Genomic DNA, 19,591 nt, shown 5'->3' with positions numbered 1-19,591 from the left:
AGAGCGTTTAACAAACCCACAAGCTCTCTGTAACTAAGTTTATGGGAAGTGACTTCCTCTTGCTGTGAACAGTCAACGTGATGCCCAAGTTTCAGATGACTGATTTTTATCAGTCGTGGAAGGTAGCGTTGCATGTTTACTTGTCTGTCTTCACAAACGTTGTTGGCTGTGACTTCTGATTTCAGGTTCTGTTAAGCTTATGGAATTTGAGGTAAAAAGCAAACAGAAAACCTGTTAAGGTGGTGAGGCTGCAGCTAATCTCTTCAGTGCTGTAAGGCTACAGATTGCCATTGTTTTTCACGTTATGCCCTTTTTGTGCTGTACAACCCCTGGAGATGAGCAATGAAGAGTTTTTAGTCTTTCGAGAAAGTTATGTATGTTTACTGCATTCATTTATTACAGATAAAAGAATGGTAGAAGTAGACGTGACCTCTCTCAAATAAGCTTTCTGGATCTTAAGCATTGTTTTATTCTGTCTTAAAGAAATTGAAATAATTGTAGAGATTTAATTTGTTTACATTGTAAAATCGCAGTTTTGTCTATTTAAAGAAAATTCTTTTGTTGTAGTTAGGGGTTTTTTTAGATAAGTTTCTAAGGAAAAATAATGAAACAAACCCACATATTTAATTTCCTTCACCTTATTAGGAAAGAATTGTAAAGCGTGTTCTAAATATGCTACAATATAGCAGAAACTAAATGTTGAAGGTTTTAAATACTTTTCAAGGCCAAGGTAGCTAGTGAACGGTCGGTTTAACTGTACTGCTGATGCTGAGGAAGGTGCTTGTGGTCTGCCCAGGTCCTAATGGCCATTTATGAGAAATGCCATGCTGTCAGAGGTCTCGGTCTCCCACCTGTATGGTGCTTCAGTGTATCATCACTGCGATTCCCTGGCGGGATTTATGCCGTGGCTGTGGATACCCTCTTGCTAGCAGCGTTTTGGTGTGTGCGCGCAGTGGTGGCAAAACCCCGAAGGGAAAACTCAGTCGTTCGGTAGCATCCGCAGTGTAATCAGTGAGGATCTGCAGCAACAAAATTTCCTAGCCTTTTTGTAGCAAGAGTGCATCTATTTAATTCCTAGGAATTTGCCTTTTTTTTTTTAAGCTGATAAAAACTTGGTGAGGGCCAGAAAAGCTGCCTCATAAAGCGAGAATACCACTAATTAGCTGATCAGTGGTGCTTGACCTTGTGTGCAGTGGGAACGCTCAGCTCATGCTGGGATCAAATTTATATGAATTTGTGAGCCTCTGCCTGGTACCGGCCCTGCTGTATATCACTCAGAACCTGCCTCCTGTGATCCCAGGGCTGCGGGCCAGCCTGAAATGTCGCCTGCTCGGGATGAATTGCACCTTGTTTTGCAAATAGACTCGCTGAGGCTAACTGTCTGCTGTGAATGAAGTGACTATACAGCGCGCGGGAGGATGTTGCAGCCTGGCCCGTGGTGAGCGCTGAGTTGCATCAACAGTGGGTTTTCTGTAGCTCTTCCAGTTTTCATTCCCTTTCTTTCCCATTTAGGCTGGAGGCAAGAGGCAAAGGTCCCGGAGAAAATAGGAAACGTACTGTGAATTACAAGACCTTTTCAGATTCTTTTCAGCTCTGTGTTTCCCACCATAGAAATAGACTGGTATCAACTTTCCCGAGTTCCCCCCTGCCCCTTCATTAAAATATCCCAAGTGTCTGGCCGGGTGTGTTGGGAGAGTTACCCTTTGACTCCCAGCCACTGGCATCAGTGGCTACTTCTGGCATTTGGGATTGACTGAATTGTTTTATATTTGGAAGGCAGATGTGGTACTTGGAAGCAGATACTTGATTACCCCTTTCTAATTTTTTATTGAGATAAGCAACGCGCACCTGAGAAAAAAGACGCAGCCTTCCGCGTCATCTGTAGGAGTCACCTCATGGGCAGTAAAGCCAGCAACGTTCTAAGGGCAAGTGTAGACATCAGGACACATGGCTGGACGTCGATTCTTACGTGGATACAACATTGCACTGAGAAGAAAGTTATTTTGGTTATCCTAATAAAAAAATGCAGAAAAAAGGTTTCCTGACAACTGAAGATCTAGAAACCCTGTTTTGTAGTGAGGTTTGAGAAGCCTCACCTTAAACTGGTGATTGGGAATTGAGGCACCATAATCTCCTTGCTCTAGTTTTTTGGTTCTCATTATAAAAATCTATTTTCAGAATCTAATTACTTTAAATTAAAATACTTGACATGTGCAAAGCACCTTATAATTTCTGAACTTCTGCACTTGCATGACATTAAGCTCTATGGGAGAAAGGCAGGTGTCATGGCCGTTTTACATTTGTGGGAACTGAGATGCCGTGTGCTGTTGCTTCTCCGGATGCAAAGTGATTTAGCGATGCATCGGGTCATAGCCCTGCCTTGCCAGTGTCTGTCAGAATGGGATTGTTACATTTTCTGCCGTCTTAGGGGAGGAAGAAGAAACCAGTAGACCTGACAAAATCAAATTTATGTAACTGAGAAATTGTTTTACTCTTAATAGGGTCTTTGTGTGAGGTGGAGATGTTTCTCCTCATGTCAGCTCCTCGGCCCCAGGGCTTGATCTGACCGTGACCTGCGGTGTGTGCCAGTGACAGGCGGTGTATGCACTGGTGTACGCGTGTCCAGCCGCCGAACAGGTCCCAGGCTTGACTGGCTCCGTGTGTACGTGCTCTGATCAAAGAACGAGCGCCCTACGTTTAGTACAGACTGTAGCACGGTTCCTAATGCCCTTTGCCTCATGTTTTTTTTCCCTAGAAGTGTCTTCACATTGTTTTGACTCACCGTCTAAGTTGAGAATGATAAGAACTCTAAAATATTCTTTTCTGATTTAGAAAAATTGTCTGACAGTAGTATGTGATGTTCTAAATCTTTTATTCTGTAGGTCAGTAACAGATCCACGAGACGGAAAGAGAGTTGCACTCAAAAAGATGCCCAACGTCTTCCAAAATTTGGTCTCTTGTAAAAGGGTCTTCCGGGAGTTGAAGATGTTGTGTTTTTTTAAGCATGACAATGTAAGTAAATCCAAAGTCATTTTGAAGTCTTTGATAAAACCTAATTGTCAAGTGGAGCCTATCTGTAACAGAATTATTTCTTTCTTTTAAGTTATGGCATATCTAAAATGCTTTAAAAGCTCTCTAATTTTATGGTTATCAGATTTCCTGGAAACTCAGATGTTACTGTTGCAAACACTATAAAAAATGAAATTATCAAGAACGTAACGATATTTATAATTTCCCCTCCAAAATGTTTGCAAATAGATAGTCAGTACACTTCCACTTAACCTTATTTTAGGGTTTAGATGAATGTCAGTCTGCACAAAGCAATGCCAGCTGGAGATGCTTTCACTTCCAAGCTATTTCCTACTCCATCTTCCTCTCCCCGTCGTTGGAGTTTATTGCGCACTCAGTTCTAGCAGAGTGGCTGTGCAAGCACTCCCACATCTGCTCTAGGTAAAGTCACGTAGGTTAAGTCAAACCACGAAAAACATTATTTTAATGGACCCATACGGTTGTGTCTGAAGTGAATCCAAAAGTGCTTACAGAAACTGTCCCACCAGTGCGGCCATGGCTGCGGTAACCTCTCCCATTGCAGTGACGAGCACGGAGCATGGGAGATGCTCGTTACTGCAGTGGGAGAGCATCTTAGGAGTACTATCTTCTGCTAGTGGAATGGGATCAGGAAGTGAGTATCTGTTTCAGAACCTTGTTTCATTGCTTTTTCTCCTTTTTGAGATAAATTTATGCTTTTAAGCCAGTACTGGAACAGCTTGAAAAGGTTTCTTGATTTAAAAAAAAAGATAGCCCCAGAATGTACAGAATATCTGACCTGGTGGGCTATTAAATTCACGTATCTTATGAGATAGGATAAGGTCTGTGTGTGGGATAAATTATGAGATAGGATAAGGTCTGTGTGTGGGATAAATAAAGTTCAGTTCTGCAGGAAAGATGCAGCCTGACTATTTTTGAAAGGGATTTGGTTTTGTTTGCCTGGGATAGGTCTTGATCTTGTGTGGTGTTTCCTAGGTACTCTCTGCCCTCGACATACTCCAGCCTCCACACATTGACTATTTTGAAGAAATGTATCCTAAATATAAAATAAAGCATCTTAATTGAGGTAGGTGTAATTTCCATTAATGTAGAAACCGCAAGTAGTTGATGGAATCTCCGCAATGGGACTACAGAAACCTCGTGCCTGTATCTGGACAGTTCTACATTCTCAAGATTTTGTTAACATTAGTGATCCAATGGTGCAGGATCGAACATGAAGTTTTGAATGAAGAGCCAGGAAACGCCAGGGCATTGTGGTATTTACCAACAGATACTGCTGCTACTTACGGTGATTCCCCCAAAATATTTTTTTAAACTATATACCCAGTGATTAACTTCCTCTCAGTTATTAGTGCCATAAAATACTCTGGTGTTTTCAGAGAGAGCTGCTGTCACATGCTTTGAAACCATGACTTTCCGGGGATGTTTCGGCACGCTGGCTGGGTGGTGCCTTGCCTTGTTCAGCCTCTGTCTTGATGGAGGAAACAGGCTTTCACACCGATGTACGTGCTGTTTAACGTGTCACCGACGCAAAGGCACACGCTCCCTATGGGTAACCGTACGATAAAACTGAACTTTAATGCACAACTTGACATGAGAATGTCATGTTCTGTTATGGTGGGTTTTTTCCTTTTACAAGCTTTGTTTGGGGTTGGGAATTCCTGTGCTCTTATATACTGCAAAGTCAGTCATCGGGCTGGGGAGGCTCTTACTGGCTCCGGTTGGAAGAGAAGTTCTCTGACTACACATAGGCTGGTTTAGTACTTACTCTAGGTTTTACATGGCTAGAAATTACTCTAATGCAATGAGTTAAGTACAGCTTTTCGTGATATAGAAAATATGTAGAAATATTGTGAGATTTAGGACAAAAAAAATATTTTAAATAGGGGTAATTCAGTTGTCTGCAGAGACTTCACTAGCTACAGACCAGGAATCATCATAAAGATTGTCTGCTGAGACTAGTCGTACTCTCTGCTCTCTTCTTTATGATATTTGAAAAATGTAACATGCTAAGATCCATTTTTTGAGAAGGTTTTAGCTGTAAGAAATGAACTTGCTAATAAGTACTGAATGAGATTTTTTGTTTATATTTTAATTTTATGTACGTGGGAAAAAGCTCTTCACCAGACTCCTGCCCATAACTGTTTTAAGATTATTTGCAGAGTTTTATGAACTGTTTGGATATTTTTATAACATGCTGTTAGTAACAAAATATCCTTTGTAGACTTTAGTAAAAGTGATATTATAGAGAGCAAATAAACAAATGACCTAACACTGGCATTTCTGTTACTGAATTAGCATTGCAGTGCAGGGACCTGCTGTACAGGTGGGGGCAGGTAACAGACTTCTGTTTTCTGTGGAAAACCCCAAAAGGAAACACAGAAAATTGAACTCGGCACTGAAAGCAAGCACCTGAGTCACAGCACATTCAGTGATGTGTCATCTCATACTGCTGCTCCTTTGACAGCTTTGCTTGCAGTCCTTCAAGTTTGTCATTCACAGCCAAATTGTGCAAATAAAGCTGACTCCCAAACCCGAAATTGTTACCAAAATCTCCTTGTAAATCAGGCAGGGCATAATGAAATGTCTGCTACAAGCTTATGTGAGACACCTGCCCATCAATTTTCATCTGGAAATGCATGCACAGACATTCAGGAGCGTATGTAAAGTGTTACGATTGAGGATTTGGGTTTATTTTCTACATTGATACAGTTTTATGCAGTCGTAACTGGGACTGGGGAGCTGTCTCTGTTCCTGGGTGCATGATAGTAGTTGGGTTTGAACACCCAGACGGCGCTGTCCCGCAGACATCCCCATGGCGTGTTCCGCTTCTCCTGCCCGTGGCTTTGCTGGGCTGGTGTCACTGTCAGAGGAGCTGCCTGAGGATTGAGTGCTTCAGCTCATCCTCTGGTTAGACTTTGGAAGGTTGTTTGTTAATTACTGATGGGTCTCAGCTGCTTTTTCATGTGACCCGCTTTACAGGACAATTAATGGGTGAAAAATTGCGGTTCCTTATTTTTGGCTAAACTGAACTTTGTGAAATATGGTTTGGTCTATTTATAACGCCTTGGGTTGATTGGTGAAGAAAGTAGGTGTAGTTTAAACACAGTGATTTTAACCAAAGTACAGCATGATTTACTGATGGATAAACAAATCCATTGGTTGAAAATATCACTATGCTGTCCTAGGGCTTTTTAATTTCAATGTTAGATAAAGCTCTTAAAGTTTGCCTTGTTCTTTCTTCCGTATGAACAGCGTATGAGTAGTCTTCAAAAACTGGATTTTGGTGATTTGCACTAGTTCAATGCCCTCATTTTATTATGAGTCATATGAGTTATAAATCAGATCTAGGTTAAGGATTACTCCTTCTGTGTAACTGTACAATCAAGAATATTTAAATGGGATAAGCTTATTTTTATGAGCTTAGCTACTGCCAAGTTTTGAATATGAAACCAGAAATGTTGGTTCCCTTCATGGTTAACTGATTCTGAAGTCATTCTGACTGGTATTTTATAGAGCTGCCTTTTGGTTTAAACCTGTTTGAATTTATTGACTCTGCTCTTGGTAATAGAAGGCAATTTGCTGTGTGTAGTCTTCTTTCTCCTTTCTTCTGAAAAAATTGCACAAAGTGCACTTGTAACCCTTAAACTCACCAGAAGAAGGAATGAATGTTTCCCTTTATAGGCATGTTTTTTATTGCAGGTGCTTCTCCTTACTGTGGTGTAAGGACTTATTTCAGATACATTTTAAGAATATCAAGTATCTATATTCTGTATTTGGGGGGTGTAGTTTTAAAACCCTCTTTTGTTGATCCACTGGTATAGTTCCTGAAGATACCAGAGTGACGTTCCATTTTTACGGCAGAGTGTATTGATCGGCGGTGAAAGTGTAAAGGGATGGAGCTGGCACTGCTTGACTTCCTTTATTCCTACTGAGGAGTTGCAGTGCCTCAGCTGGGGAAAGATAAAGCAACCGTAAAAGAATGGCCACGATGATAGGAATGATGTGTTGCACACGAACTGGTGGAGTTAGTTTCAGTTACTCAGTGTCTGAGGTACCAGCAAGAATTGCAAGGTGTATTTCTTAAAGAGATCTCATAAACCGACTTAAAGTTTTGATGCTAAAAGACTTCTCATGAAACTGGTGAGGAATAAAGGAATTTTAATCTAGTGAGATTTTTGGTTTAGAATGTAAATTCTTTGCAAACTTTTAGATATTTCTACATACTTTGAATATGTAATGAGGCTTTAGATTGAAAATATTGGTGAGTGTTTAACATCTTATGGGGTATTGATATTTTTGCCAATATCACCTCGTGCAAACATGAATAGATAATGGGGCATATACTATTCTAGATGTCTGTCTGGAGGAAATAAATTAAGAAGAGGTTGTTAGTGAATTTTAAGGTTTCTGTGGTCATTAGTAAGTTCTTCGTTAAGCTGAAGTTCAAGGTTTTTATCCCCGTGGTCATCACCTTACCTTGGGAGAACAGAATAATCCCTGATACACCAGCTTGGGCAATGCTTGGGTTCTGCTGTATGCCTGTTCCTGGGGGGGCTGACCGAGCTTTAAAGCCCGTCCGTGACACAGGTAAGTAGTGACTGGCAGATTTTGCTAGAGCATCTGAACTGCATTTCATTGCAAGGCCCCAAAGCTGTTAGTTTTTTGTTGTACTGATTCATAGCTCTTGTTTCCAGTGGCCATTTCAGTGGTTCAGATTTACAAAATGTGCAGTTGATTGTAGCACTGAATTCTGCAACTGGAGATACACAGACATTCTCTTCTAAGAATTAGCCTAGGTTTTTATAGCAATTTTTTGAAAACTTTTTCCATTACAGTGAATTTTAGAAGCAGCTGCGAAGACGTAACTTTTGTCAGTCTCGCTATACTGGCTTGGAAAGACTTTAATACCAGTAAAAGCAAAGGTGTGAAGCACTTTGTTCCCGTTGAGCTTATTAAGAGGTGAAAGAACTGATTTCTGACAGATTACAGAGTAAATCCCTCGCATACGTAGAGTGGAGGAGGGTGGACAGGGACAAGGTAGGATTTGGTTTCTCCAGCCAGTAAAGTCCAGCAGGGCCGACAGCAACACTGCTGGGGTAGCAGGTAGCTTATGCTCAGGCCTCCTGTTGCTTTGCAGTATCCTTAGAAAGGGTTTCCGTGTTAACTACCCGTCGGAGATGTCATCATGGCACGTTCCGCTGGGCCAACACACAAACGAGTTGAACAGGGACCTCGAGGACCTCGAGGATTAGTGTGCTCCACAGAAGGCTCCGGGTTGGTGATGTGCAGCAGGTAACAGCAGTTGGAGTTGCTGGGGCAGGCAGAATTGCCGCTTAGATTCCCCCTAGATGTTCATGGGAACAGAACAGCTCCATGCACTCCTACAGGTATTGGAAGCGTGGTGCTGGTGGTGTCAGGCCGGTACACGGTGTGGGAGAGTCCCAGATGTCTGTGGGAAACGGCTCTGTTCTCCCTGTAACACCAGGCTCCCTGGCCTTGGTTAAAATCTTGCTCTGTCCAGGAGTGAAGTTGTAAATTCCAGTATTTGCCAAATCTAGTTGGATAATATTGCCTGGGAACAGAAAATGTTTTCCCTAGTATGCATTGTTATGGAATTATTTCTGTCGAGAAGATTGTGTGCATGTGGGAAAATCGCAGGGAGGTTCTAAAGCTGGATATCCCGTCCTGTCAGCACTGATCTTTCAGGTGGAGTGTGCTGGCAGTATGTGCCTGGCCGGCAGTGATGCGCTAAAAGTGGACTGAAATTTTCTCGTGTCCTCTTACCTTGAAACCTTTTCTAGCTACTCAGTAAATTATTTTAATTCCCAACTTAAGGATTATGACTTGGTTTTTGAACAACCTGAAATGACACCATGAAAGAAGGTTTTAAAATGTTGACTTTGACTGGGAACTCTTCACACAGCATTTGACGTTTCAAAAAAAAAAAAAATCTGTTTCCCAAGGTTTTTGTAGGATAAATTATCAGTATGAGTTGGTAATTTATCCACAAGTCTACTATTGATTAATCCACGTTCCCTTTTGCCCTGCTTAGCGTTTTTCTACTCATGGAAGTATTGGATAAGTTTACCGCATCCGTCCATAAGCTCTGTAAGATACCAGAATACCGCTCTGCAGGAAGCGGTCTGTCGCACAGATGCATTTCCCTTTCGGATAGCAAATTCAGGCAACCTCAAGACCAGATAATGAAATAACCAGAGGAAATTTAGAAACTGGCGCTGCCGTAGCGGAGTTAATTTCTGTACCGCGCAGGCCGCGCGCTGCCGTAGCTCTGGGGAATGGCTCGCCGTTCCCTCTCAGACACATGTTTTACTGGCCCCGGAGAAGCCGAGTGTCTTCCTCTTGCTAACCACAGTACGGAGCCAGGACAGCGTGTCGCAGCACGCCGTCCCGCAGCCCTGCAGATGCCATCTGCCAGGTGTGTTTGTCTTTCCCCAAACAGCTTCCACAGCATTCAGGCTTCATTTTAGAACACACAATTGTTTGGATATGAAAATTGGTGATTTTATTGTACATAATACATAACAGGGCACCGCTAAGCTGCAGGTGATTAATCCCAGTGCCCTTAACTCAGACATGGTGCTTTTGTGGGAGGTTGGGGACTCCAGCTCCTAATGAGTTTTGAAACGGCGGGAGCGGAGGGGTGGGAGCTGCAGCTTCACCTGAGCGCTTCTCTCATTGTACCCCGGCTCAGTTGGGTCGAAGGGCTGAATTTTCTCTGTATTAGGAACTCAGCAAGAGCTCTGAAGCCCTGACCTTACACAGAAGTAAGATTCAGGTGGAGTTTCAGTATTTTCTTCCTGCTGTGAAAACTGCCTTTTTTATTTTTTTCCCTGAGTCCAAAACCATGTCCCCATGTTTTGGGTATTGATACAAAGTGAGGATATTGCAGTAATATTTCTCCTAGGAAGCTCTAAAGTCTGCAAAGAGTTAGAAGGGAACAGAGGTGGCATCGCAAACCAAGATTGATGTAAAACCAAGTATATGTGATGTAAAAACAAGTCTAACTGAAATGTACTAAGAAATCCCCTTGTCCCCATTTTATAGAGAATCCTGAAATATATATGAGTTTTGTTTTAAAAAAACAGGTTTCTTAGGGCATTGTGCAGATAGACACCTCTACTCCACTGTTGGCATCCAGCTAATCCACCTACCCCCGAACTTGTTCACAGGATGCTGGCTTCTTCCCAGCAAAAACAGGCTATAGAACTGAGTTTTGAGGTATGCTCAGACCTAAGAAAGAAGGACCCAAATCCTTATGAGACTACCACCTCACAGGGTGCACTTTATTCCTTTTTAGAATGTGCCTGTCACTGCAAAATCTACCAACTCAGCAGGTCTCCCAGTCAGCAGAGTAAGTGAAGTTCTTTTGTGCCATGCATTTGCCTTGATAATTATTCCGAAGCAAATTGGTACATTCGTAGTTCTAATTTTATACAGCTACTTAACTAATTACTGCTGTCAGTAGCAATTTTTATCTGGTAGTAACGTTCAGCTTAGCACGTGTTACAGCTCCAGTGACCACCCCATAGCCAGCTTTTGTATGGTTTAACTTAGAAGGAAGACTGCAGGTACCTGTTGGAATAGTTGACTGAAATCCAAGAGGGTTTTTGTGGTTTGTTTTTGCTAAACATTTACAGTGCTGGCCGGAGTGAAGTCACCGACCCGCTTGGGTACCAGCTGTTTAAAGGAGCTGCTGTTTGTAAAAAGGCAGGAACATCAAGCAAGTGCTGCTTTTGCTCTTGTTTAGAGACCCTCATTAAATTATCGAGAGACAATAATCAGATAGCTACTGTTGGAGTTAATGGCACCTCTGAGCCCCTGTCAAGAGAGCTTTATTTAATGCGCAGCAGACCTGGAGTGGTGCAGGTGCCATTTCAGGCCCTCATTTAATTTAAGCTGCTTTAGTTGGCATGGCAACTAGTTGAGACATCTGGGAGACATTATGCTCAGGATTGAGATTTAGAAGGATTTGTGGCGTAGCAAAACAAAAATCTTATCATAATAAAGTGCAGAGTAATGCCTTTGGATTTTTTTTTTAAATATTTTACATTAAAAATTATATGTAAAGATTTGTTGCAGCCAAAAGGTAAAAACCAAATTTTAAAAGGCTGGAATAAATATTTAAGACGGTCTTTGCAAAAGGAAAAGAAAAATTAGAGGGCTAGAAATTAAGGTGCTTCGGGGGGGGTTTTGTTTTTTTTTTATTAATTCCTAATGAATGCAATTTCAGTTTGGGATTTCTTTGGTCAAAACATTGGCAATGTTTCAATTCTGAAATGACTTTTTTGTGGTGTGCTGATGTCAGATGAACGATTTGCCTGATGGGGATTTGCCCGGATCGGGTTTGCAGAGCAACAGATGGAAGGAGAACGCTGATTAGGTAGGGATGAAAGAGAATGTAAGTTTTCTCTGGGTTGTTAAGTGCGGCGTGACCTGTGCCAAGGAGCCGGTGACGGTGGTAAGAAGGAGCAGAAGTTTCTGCTGAAGCCGACTCGCTGTCTGTGTTAGCGAGAGATCAGTGTCAGAGCTGCAGCCAGGGTTCGCTCTTCTATTTCAGACTCGGTACGTAGCCGGGCTGGTTGGAAAGAGCATTGAGCCAAGTGATAGGATCCGCCAGGATAATGCTGGGATTTAAAACCAAACCCAGCCCCTCAGCGCTGGCCTAGTTAGCTTGGCTTTCGGAGGAAAGGTCAGGACGGCACGCTCATAAAAATACCGCCCCGAGGTCGATGAGTTCATGAAGTTACCGGAGCTTGTGCGCAGCAGACCCGGAGCACGAGTGGAGCTGCCGCGTGTCACTTCCTCGCGCGCTGCACACCCCGCTCCTTCCTGCAGAGCAGAGGGCAAACCGCACGTGCCGGCGTTGCGGGGCAGCCGGGCTGCTGCCGGTGCCCGCAGCTGCTCCGCGTGTGTTTGGAGAGCTGACTGCTGCTTTACCTTGAACTGCCAATGAACCCGGTACGCCCAGGGAGATACTAGACCGGGGCCCAGGAGGTGCCGTTTCAGTTCCAACTCTCTCCTTGACCTTTTGCATGACCTTGGCAGCGAGCACCACCTCTGCCACGTTTCGGTCCGGTGATGCATAACGCCTAACGCAGGGGTCTCGGTTTGATGCCCTGTGACGCAGAAGTTCAGTGAACGTGTGGCTGCGGTGTTTTACCTTCTTCCCTGTCACAAATGGGACAGTGTCAGAGATTTTTGTTTCAAACGTGACTGCGAAGGGTGGATTTTAAACCAGTAATGTTTCTTAATTATCAAACTTATGTGTTGTAAAAGCTGAAAATCCTCAGTATTGCAAGTTCAATCCTTCTTGGAGGTTGAGGTGCTGTGGTTTGGCTTTAAACTCCATTCTGAACCACAGCTCCCACATCAGAACTTCATTTCCCAGTGGTGCTTGTGAACGCAGCGGGGTACCGCCGGAGCAGCTGCTCTGCAGCTCAACGGCCTCTTCGTCGCTGCCGGCGGTAAAAGCTCTCCGTGGCCGATGGCCCTGGAGACACCCAGTGTCTAGTACCCCGAGTCTTTATCGTAAGGGTTTCGGCATGGGTTTTATTACCCTAACATACTCGGGAGATGGACACTGTGATACTGGGTTTGTGGGTTGAGGTATGCTGCTTGTCTTCCGTATTTCTCCATTTTTGAAATTGTATTTTTGGTATTTTTAGTGTTTCTTCAATAAACCTAATACACTCTTAATCCACACCTTTCCTTGGTATGAACCACAGCGTATACAACTGTACCTTCAGGTGTTGGTGTAAACGGCAGTGAGCATGCCTACTGCTGTGCTCAGCGTATCTGTGAGTACCTGAAATAGTGGTTTCCGTTTGTTTTTTTAGTTTTTCCTCCAGACAGAAGTTTCTTTTTTTTTTTTTCTTCTCCTGCTGTAACTCTGAAGAGGTTTTATGACCGGGATTTGTATGCCTGTGTATATGATGCTTGAGAAGGCAAAGCAGCGGGTCCTGGGTAGGTTTAGGGAGGCGTATGTGTTTCTGTAAGTCTGCGTTACTGCCCGTGTGGCAGCCTGCAAGGTACTTTTAATAACCCACTTTCACACGCCTGCCCTTGGCAGTTTGTCTGGTTAAACCATGTTGATGTGTGTCCACTACGAAGACACTACTTTGGTTGTTTGTAATCCATGACTTACCGACCTTAAGGACAGATTTAAAGGTTTTGAGATGCTATTCATTATATTAAATTTTTATTTTGTTTTCTGAGTTGTAATTTGACTTTGGAATAGTTTTGTAACAACTGCCCTCATGCTAATGCTGCTTCATCGGGTAATCTGTTTGCTTTCACAACCCGCTTTTTCTTTTCATTCCTGTAAGAGTCTGGAGACTTGACCTCTGAGGAAGCTTTATTCTTCTTTTACTGACCTGTAAGAGCTCAAATTCCTAGGAGTTAGAGTAAATGTTTCAAGAGATTATGTGCTGGACTTCCTGCTTTTGCCTTAACTAATAACTGAAGATACGTTGTCACTGAATTGATGCAGAGTGACCTCCATAAGATTATCGTCTCTCCTCAGCCACTCAGCTCGGATCATGTCAAAGTTTTTCTTTACCAGATTTTAAGAGGTAATTTTTCTTCTTTTATAAATGTAATGAAAATGATGTAGTGGGGTTTTTTTCCTCTGTTTCTTAATGTTTATTCTCAAGACATCCTTGTCTGGAATAAGTTTCTTGTGGAGACTTGGGGTTTTTCATTTCGCAGTATGAATGAATAGCAAGCACGAGTTATTCTAGTTGTAAGGATGTGGCAGCCCTGCTGCCTCCCACCACGGTCATGGGTAACGAGGGCAAGATTACGCTTCAGCTGCAAAGGCTTTTTCAGTGGCCGGTGAGAGTGTTAAGGGGCATGTGTGTGTTTTAACACTCGTCCAATGCTTTTTGAATCCAGGTGCAGAAAGGACACCTAGACTGAGCCAAATTGATAGGTATATGTCACTGTACCCACTAAAGGGTTTCTGGAGAACAGTCTTTAAATTGTTGTGGAACAGTCCACTGAAGTTTGATTTTTAGCTAAAACAATTTACCATAAAAGTAATTTTAAACTGCATTTATAGTTTCTAGTTCATCGGGAAACATTATCCAAGAAATGGGATTATTGAGCTTGTCTTTTGAACATCTGATCAGTGTTAGTCCAGTTGCTTTTCCACTGGCTTTATTTGAGTGTTTTCACTGGAATAAGAAGAAAGTAAACAGTCAGTTTTATCTGCTAGCCAATAAATAGTAGATGGTATTCATAAAGAGCAGACAAAGAAATGGAAATGATATCCAGATTTAGTGTGGGCTATTCCAGGTACCTGTGGTGCTAGAAAAAGATTTACAGTCCCAAAGGACGGACGGCATTTCTGCCTCTGTGATTACTGAGTTTATGGTGACTGAGGGAACACTCAGAACTCTGAAGGGCAATGCAAAACTGCCAGCTACGGTTTGTTCAAGACTTATTTGAATTCTCGTTCCGCTTGCCCAGGCATTTGACCCGAGAGCTCAGCGTTCCCCAGTTTAATGCGATTATTTATTTTTGCTCTGTCTGACCCTACTTGAATCATGGCCATTTCTCCATTTTCCGTGCTGTGTCTACTACTGTAGCTCACGTGCATCAACGATGCCATGCTGGTATACTTCTTCCACGGTACTTCTAGTGAAGTGCTTTCTGCATTACTTTCCTTTGCTAGAAAGGATCAGAATTACAGCTTCAGGGACTGCAAAAGCACGCAGGAAGCATAGCTTATCTTTCTTTCCTAACCACCTAAACGTTACCAACATCCCCAGTGCCTGTGATCACATGTCCTAAATTCATTAGCTCTAGCTTTGAATTTTTGTACTAATAAAATTAAGAAAATGGCCTGGGCTTTACTGCAATTTGGGCCTGTATTCTGTTAGCCTTGGTGTATATCACCTGCTGCTAGCTTATGAGGTTTGAGTTTGAAAAAAGTGATTTTTTTTTTCTTTTTTAAAAAAAAAGGGAAATTAGCTTGTGTTTAATCTGAGTTTATTCTGAAGTACAGCTGTGACCTAGGAAATTGTTCAGTCAAATTTTAGTGCTGCAGAAGTTAAAATTTTTACTGGGCAACAGAGCAGTAAGAGCGCTGTGTCAGTATTCCAGTGCTGTGATTAGCAGAGTATCCTTGTCATAACCAAGAAAATTATGGTTTGGTTTTGTTAAAAAAAAAAAAAGACAACTTAAATTACTTGCTCTGTCTAGTTTGTGTGCTCCAAAAGTTTTGTCCTTTCTTTGAGTGTCTGAGTGTGTAGTAGAGACTGGAGTTAGAATCATATCAAAAATGTGCCAATGGCAAAGTCTTTGCTGATCAGGAGTTGCAAGACCTTCCAGGAAAATGTTGTCAGCCTTAAACTTCTTTGAAAAGGTATTTATTTTAATTTTGTTTAATATTTCAGGTCTGAAATATCTACATTCTGCTGGCATTTTACATCGAGACATTAAACCAGGGAACCTACTTGTGAACAGCAACTGTGTTCTTAAGGTGCTACTTAAATTTATTGAAAATGTACTTATGTATATGCTGTTCTTTATAAATCAGTTGTTGGGGTTTTTTTAAACCAAAATGTTTAATATGAACACTTCCCCTGAAAAATTTTTCAAGAAAAAAATCCCACGCATTCTTTAAAAATTATAAAAGAAGCAAACATCTTTTGCCTTTTCTCCTCACCTCTCCCCAAATCTGCGGAAGCTAGAGGCACGACTCGTTTGCCTTGCGTGGGATCTCTTGTGCCCTCGGCCGCTGAGAAGGGCAGGCACTGCCCTTGGCTTACCGCAGCGTTGGTGTTCAGTCTGCTCGGCACAGCCCAGGACTCTGCCCGTAACTTCTTAAGGATATGGAATTTTGGCGGGCTTAGGCCTGATGTACAGCTATGCCAAATATAAAAAATTGAGGTTTTCATAATTGTGAAAATTTTGGTCTGTTTTCTTACCCCTTCTCGTTCAAGAAATTTTTTAAAATTCTCAAAGCCAGAGTGAGTAGAAGGCTGAATCTTTTTGCACAGTTTTGAGGTGTCTAATGAACAAATGAAGTCTGGTTTGGGATGAAATATTCTTTACCCAGAGGGTGGCAATATGTGTTATTTTTTCAGTGCAGAGTTTTTTAATTTTTTAGATTATAAATATTATAATGCCAACTAAAAATGTCCTGCAATTTCAAATGAAATTATAGCAAGTTTAAATAGATGTGGAATAAAGTGGCATAATTTCTTCCTGTTCCCCTTTCCCTTCGCTTATGCAGTTACAGCAGATTATCTGATTTATTTAAATGCTGGTTTGGGAATTCCTGCTTCGTTACCAGAAGGTTACCTATTTGAAATGTGTTAAGTGTTTTGGTTATTTTAATTTTTTTATTTACCTTCTCAATTTAGATTTGTGATTTTGGATTGGCCAGGGTGGAAGAATTAGATGAATCTCGTCACATGACTCAGGAAGTTGTCACTCAGTATTATCGAGCTCCAGAAATCCTGATGGGCAGCCGTCACTACAGCAATGCTATTGACATCTGGTCTGTAGGCTGTATCTTTGCAGAATTGCTTGGGCGAAGAATATTGTTTCAGGCACAGAGTCCCATACAGCAGGTATCATTAAATTTCCCTTTAAATATTTGTCTGTTGTTTAATTTCATGGAATCAGTTATGCTGATGCATTTTGAAGCACAAACTTGCTTTTGTTTCGCTTGGTTTACACACAGACAGAAAAACAAGCTCCTTTGAAATGATAACTTCTGGACAGCGGTCATTAACGTTAGCTCCTGAAATGTGTGGGTTTTTGTAATTCTCGGTAGTCTGCTGCAGTACCAAAGCCTGCTGTAGCATTTCACTGAGACAAGGTAAAGGTGACATAACCAGGATCGAGGTTTTTGTAACTACTTACACGAGACAGTTTTTTCTGTCGGTGTGTAACTGGTCGTACAGCGTTGGCACGTGAAATATTGAACCTGCCAATTAGCAGTGCTGTCCGTCTGCTTCACTTCAGTAACGGTCAAGTGTGTGAGAAGATATTGAAGATTTTTGATGTTGTATAGCTGTGGCTAGGTATCAAAACCAGATGCACCAGGATACTTCCTCACCACTCCAGCAGTAAGGAGACTTGGGCCATGAAGATGAGGGCTGGAGCACCTCTCCTCTGATAAAAGGCTGAGAGAGTTGGGGTGTTCAGCCTGGAGAAGAGAAGGCTCTGGGGAGACCTTATAGCACCTTCCAGTGCCTGAAGGGGCTACAAGGAAGCTGGGGGGGGACTTTTTACAAGGGCCTGTAGTGACAGGACAAGGGGTAACGGGTTTAAATTGAAAGTGGGGGGGTTTAGATTGGTTGTCAGGCAGAAATTCTTCCTGGAGAGGATGGTGAAGCACTGGGACAGGTTGCCCAGAGAAGTTGTGGATGCCCCATCCCTGGAAGTGTCCAAGGCCAGGCTGGATGAGGCGTGGAGCAACCTGGTCTAGTGGAAGGTGTCCCTGCCCATGGCAGGGGGTGGGACTGGATGGTCTTTAAGGTCCCCTCCAACCCAAAGTTGGAAGATCCTATGCTTCTGTGACTAATATAATATACATGTATCTGTAATAATATTGAAGTGCAATTGCAACAGTAGCTAGAGAATAATGTCTGCAGCAAGATATTAGATGGATGCATTTATACTTCTGAGAAAAGGAGCAAGATGTGCTGACATAAAGTTTATCGTCATCATTGATAGCATTCACCTATAGATTAGAAACAACACTGCATTCAAATTGTGAGATTACATATATTGGCAAGAATTAAAAACGTGTTCCAAACTTCTGTTGAAGGTGACGCTTCATCTCTGTACTTCTCGTTTGTTCATGCACGTGGCATTTTCACGGGTTGGAGAGACGTTCACGTCAGCACGCTGTTTCACCACGCGTATGTTTAAAACGGTGGTGTGTTGTGTGTGTGTTTCCAGCGCTGTGTCCTGTCTGGTGGCGCCTATCATGTCACTGCAGCAGGGTTCCCAAGGAGGGACTTGCTAGTCACTAGGCAGCTCTGATGCCTTGTATGGGCACAAAAAGTAGGCCTCCTCCCAAAATACACCTCTTACCCTTGTTAAGAGACTGCAGAGGAGACAATGACAGTGATGTGATCAGAACTACTAGTTAAACTGACAGCTGTTCTGTTCCCGTCTCAAAAACATTCAAGATCTCCCATATTTCTAGTATTTGATCTTTTGCTGCACTGAAGGTAAACGTACATGTGATTTTAATGGCCTTGGCTATCCTCTTGAAATTCAAAGTGCAAAGACATTCATCAGATAACTCTCCAATAGCATTATGGGGTGGGGCTCACTTAATTTGATTGAGAAGATGCACGAAGTTACACAAGGGTTCCTAGATCCTCAATGACCCCTGTGCAGTAGGCTGGTTTAGGAAGTCATCACCATACGCATTTCCGTGGTGGTCTGAGAAATGCAGCGCTGTCCAGAGGTGGGTAGAGTCTGCAGAAGCACCTTGAGCACTCCCTCGTGCCTGTGCCCTGCTCCTTAGGGTAGACTGTGCACTAAAACTGGTTCTCTCTGCTGTCAGGACGGCCATCATCAGGCTTAAGTTTTCCTGGTACAAAAACCAGGGGAGAGAGAATTGTAAAATGCACTGCAGTGGAGTCTTTAACTCAAGTCCTGGAAGGTGACTAAAGCTTTAGTTTTTTAATTATAAACCAGACTGTAAGTGGTGATTTGGCATTTTATGCTTTGGATGGTGATGAGTATCTCCAAGTTGCTTACTCGAGTTACAACAGCCAACTTTCGATAAGGATTTTGTGGGATTTCTTGCAGAAGTAAGAAATGAGATAATCTGAGGCTTAGATAATCAGGAACACTTTCACGTACACTATTTCCTAACACTTCCTATTTTTGCTTTTTACTGATACTGCTTAGGATAGTTAGTGTTTTTGTGTAGTACAATGTTTCTCTTTTTGTTTAAAAATGCATTTTTGAAGGTGCAAATACAAGTTATTTTTAGCTATATGTCCAGACACATTTAATACATCTAATCTTATCTTTTAGTGCATCTCTAGTGCAGGAAGGGTGGTCTCTGGCTTTCTGAGCCTCTGTGGGAGCAAGTGCCGTTCCCTGCCTGCGTTAAAGACCAGCCTGCACAGTTTTCTAAAAGGCAGGTAGTAGAGCACGAAGGTTAGCCAGTTCTTCTTGTCTGATTTTGGTCATTATTGTTTAATCCTCCTTAAAGATAACCGGTCCCATGCCCGGGATAGGAAGCAGAATCCGTTTGGAAGGATCAGAATGTCAGGAGGAGAGGGGCATCAGGCACGCAGTGCCAGCCCAGTGTCGCCGTTCCCACCAGCTGAAGCACGTGTGTGGAGCTGCATTTCTGGCGGCTGGCCTTTGCCGTGTCGGCACGCCTGGATGCCGAGAGGAGCGGCTTGCCGTGTCACACCCTGGTATGCCAGGGCTGTGCTTCCTGCTGGACACCCCTCTTGCATTTCTGACCTCAGCAGTGTTTCCTTGCGCGTTTGGTGCACAGCAGCAGGAGGGGATCTGTAGAGCAAGGTGG

General features: G+C 42.6%; 1 protein-coding gene across 1 annotated transcript in view; it reads left to right on the top strand.

Annotated features, from left to right (window-relative positions):
• The window catches only part of NLK (nemo-like kinase), a 37,825-nt gene that overhangs the window by 5,397 nt on the left and 12,837 nt on the right, over positions 1–19,591 (top strand). The window contains exons 4-8 of the mRNA XM_010153146.1: positions 2,883–3,012; positions 4,024–4,079; positions 13,537–13,643; positions 15,471–15,556; positions 16,443–16,652. Of these exons, the coding sequence (XP_010151448.1) occupies positions 2,883–3,012; positions 4,024–4,079; positions 13,537–13,643; positions 15,471–15,556; positions 16,443–16,652 (589 nt within the window). The remainder of the gene's footprint in view (positions 1–2,882; positions 3,013–4,023; positions 4,080–13,536; positions 13,644–15,470; positions 15,557–16,442; positions 16,653–19,591) is intronic.

This window comes from Eurypyga helias, unplaced genomic scaffold, assembly GCF_000690775.1.
Source record: "Eurypyga helias isolate BGI_N326 unplaced genomic scaffold, ASM69077v1 scaffold17446, whole genome shotgun sequence".
Lineage (NCBI taxonomy): Eukaryota > Metazoa > Chordata > Aves > Eurypygiformes > Eurypygidae > Eurypyga > Eurypyga helias.
This window is presented reverse-complemented; position numbering and strand designations above follow the sequence as displayed.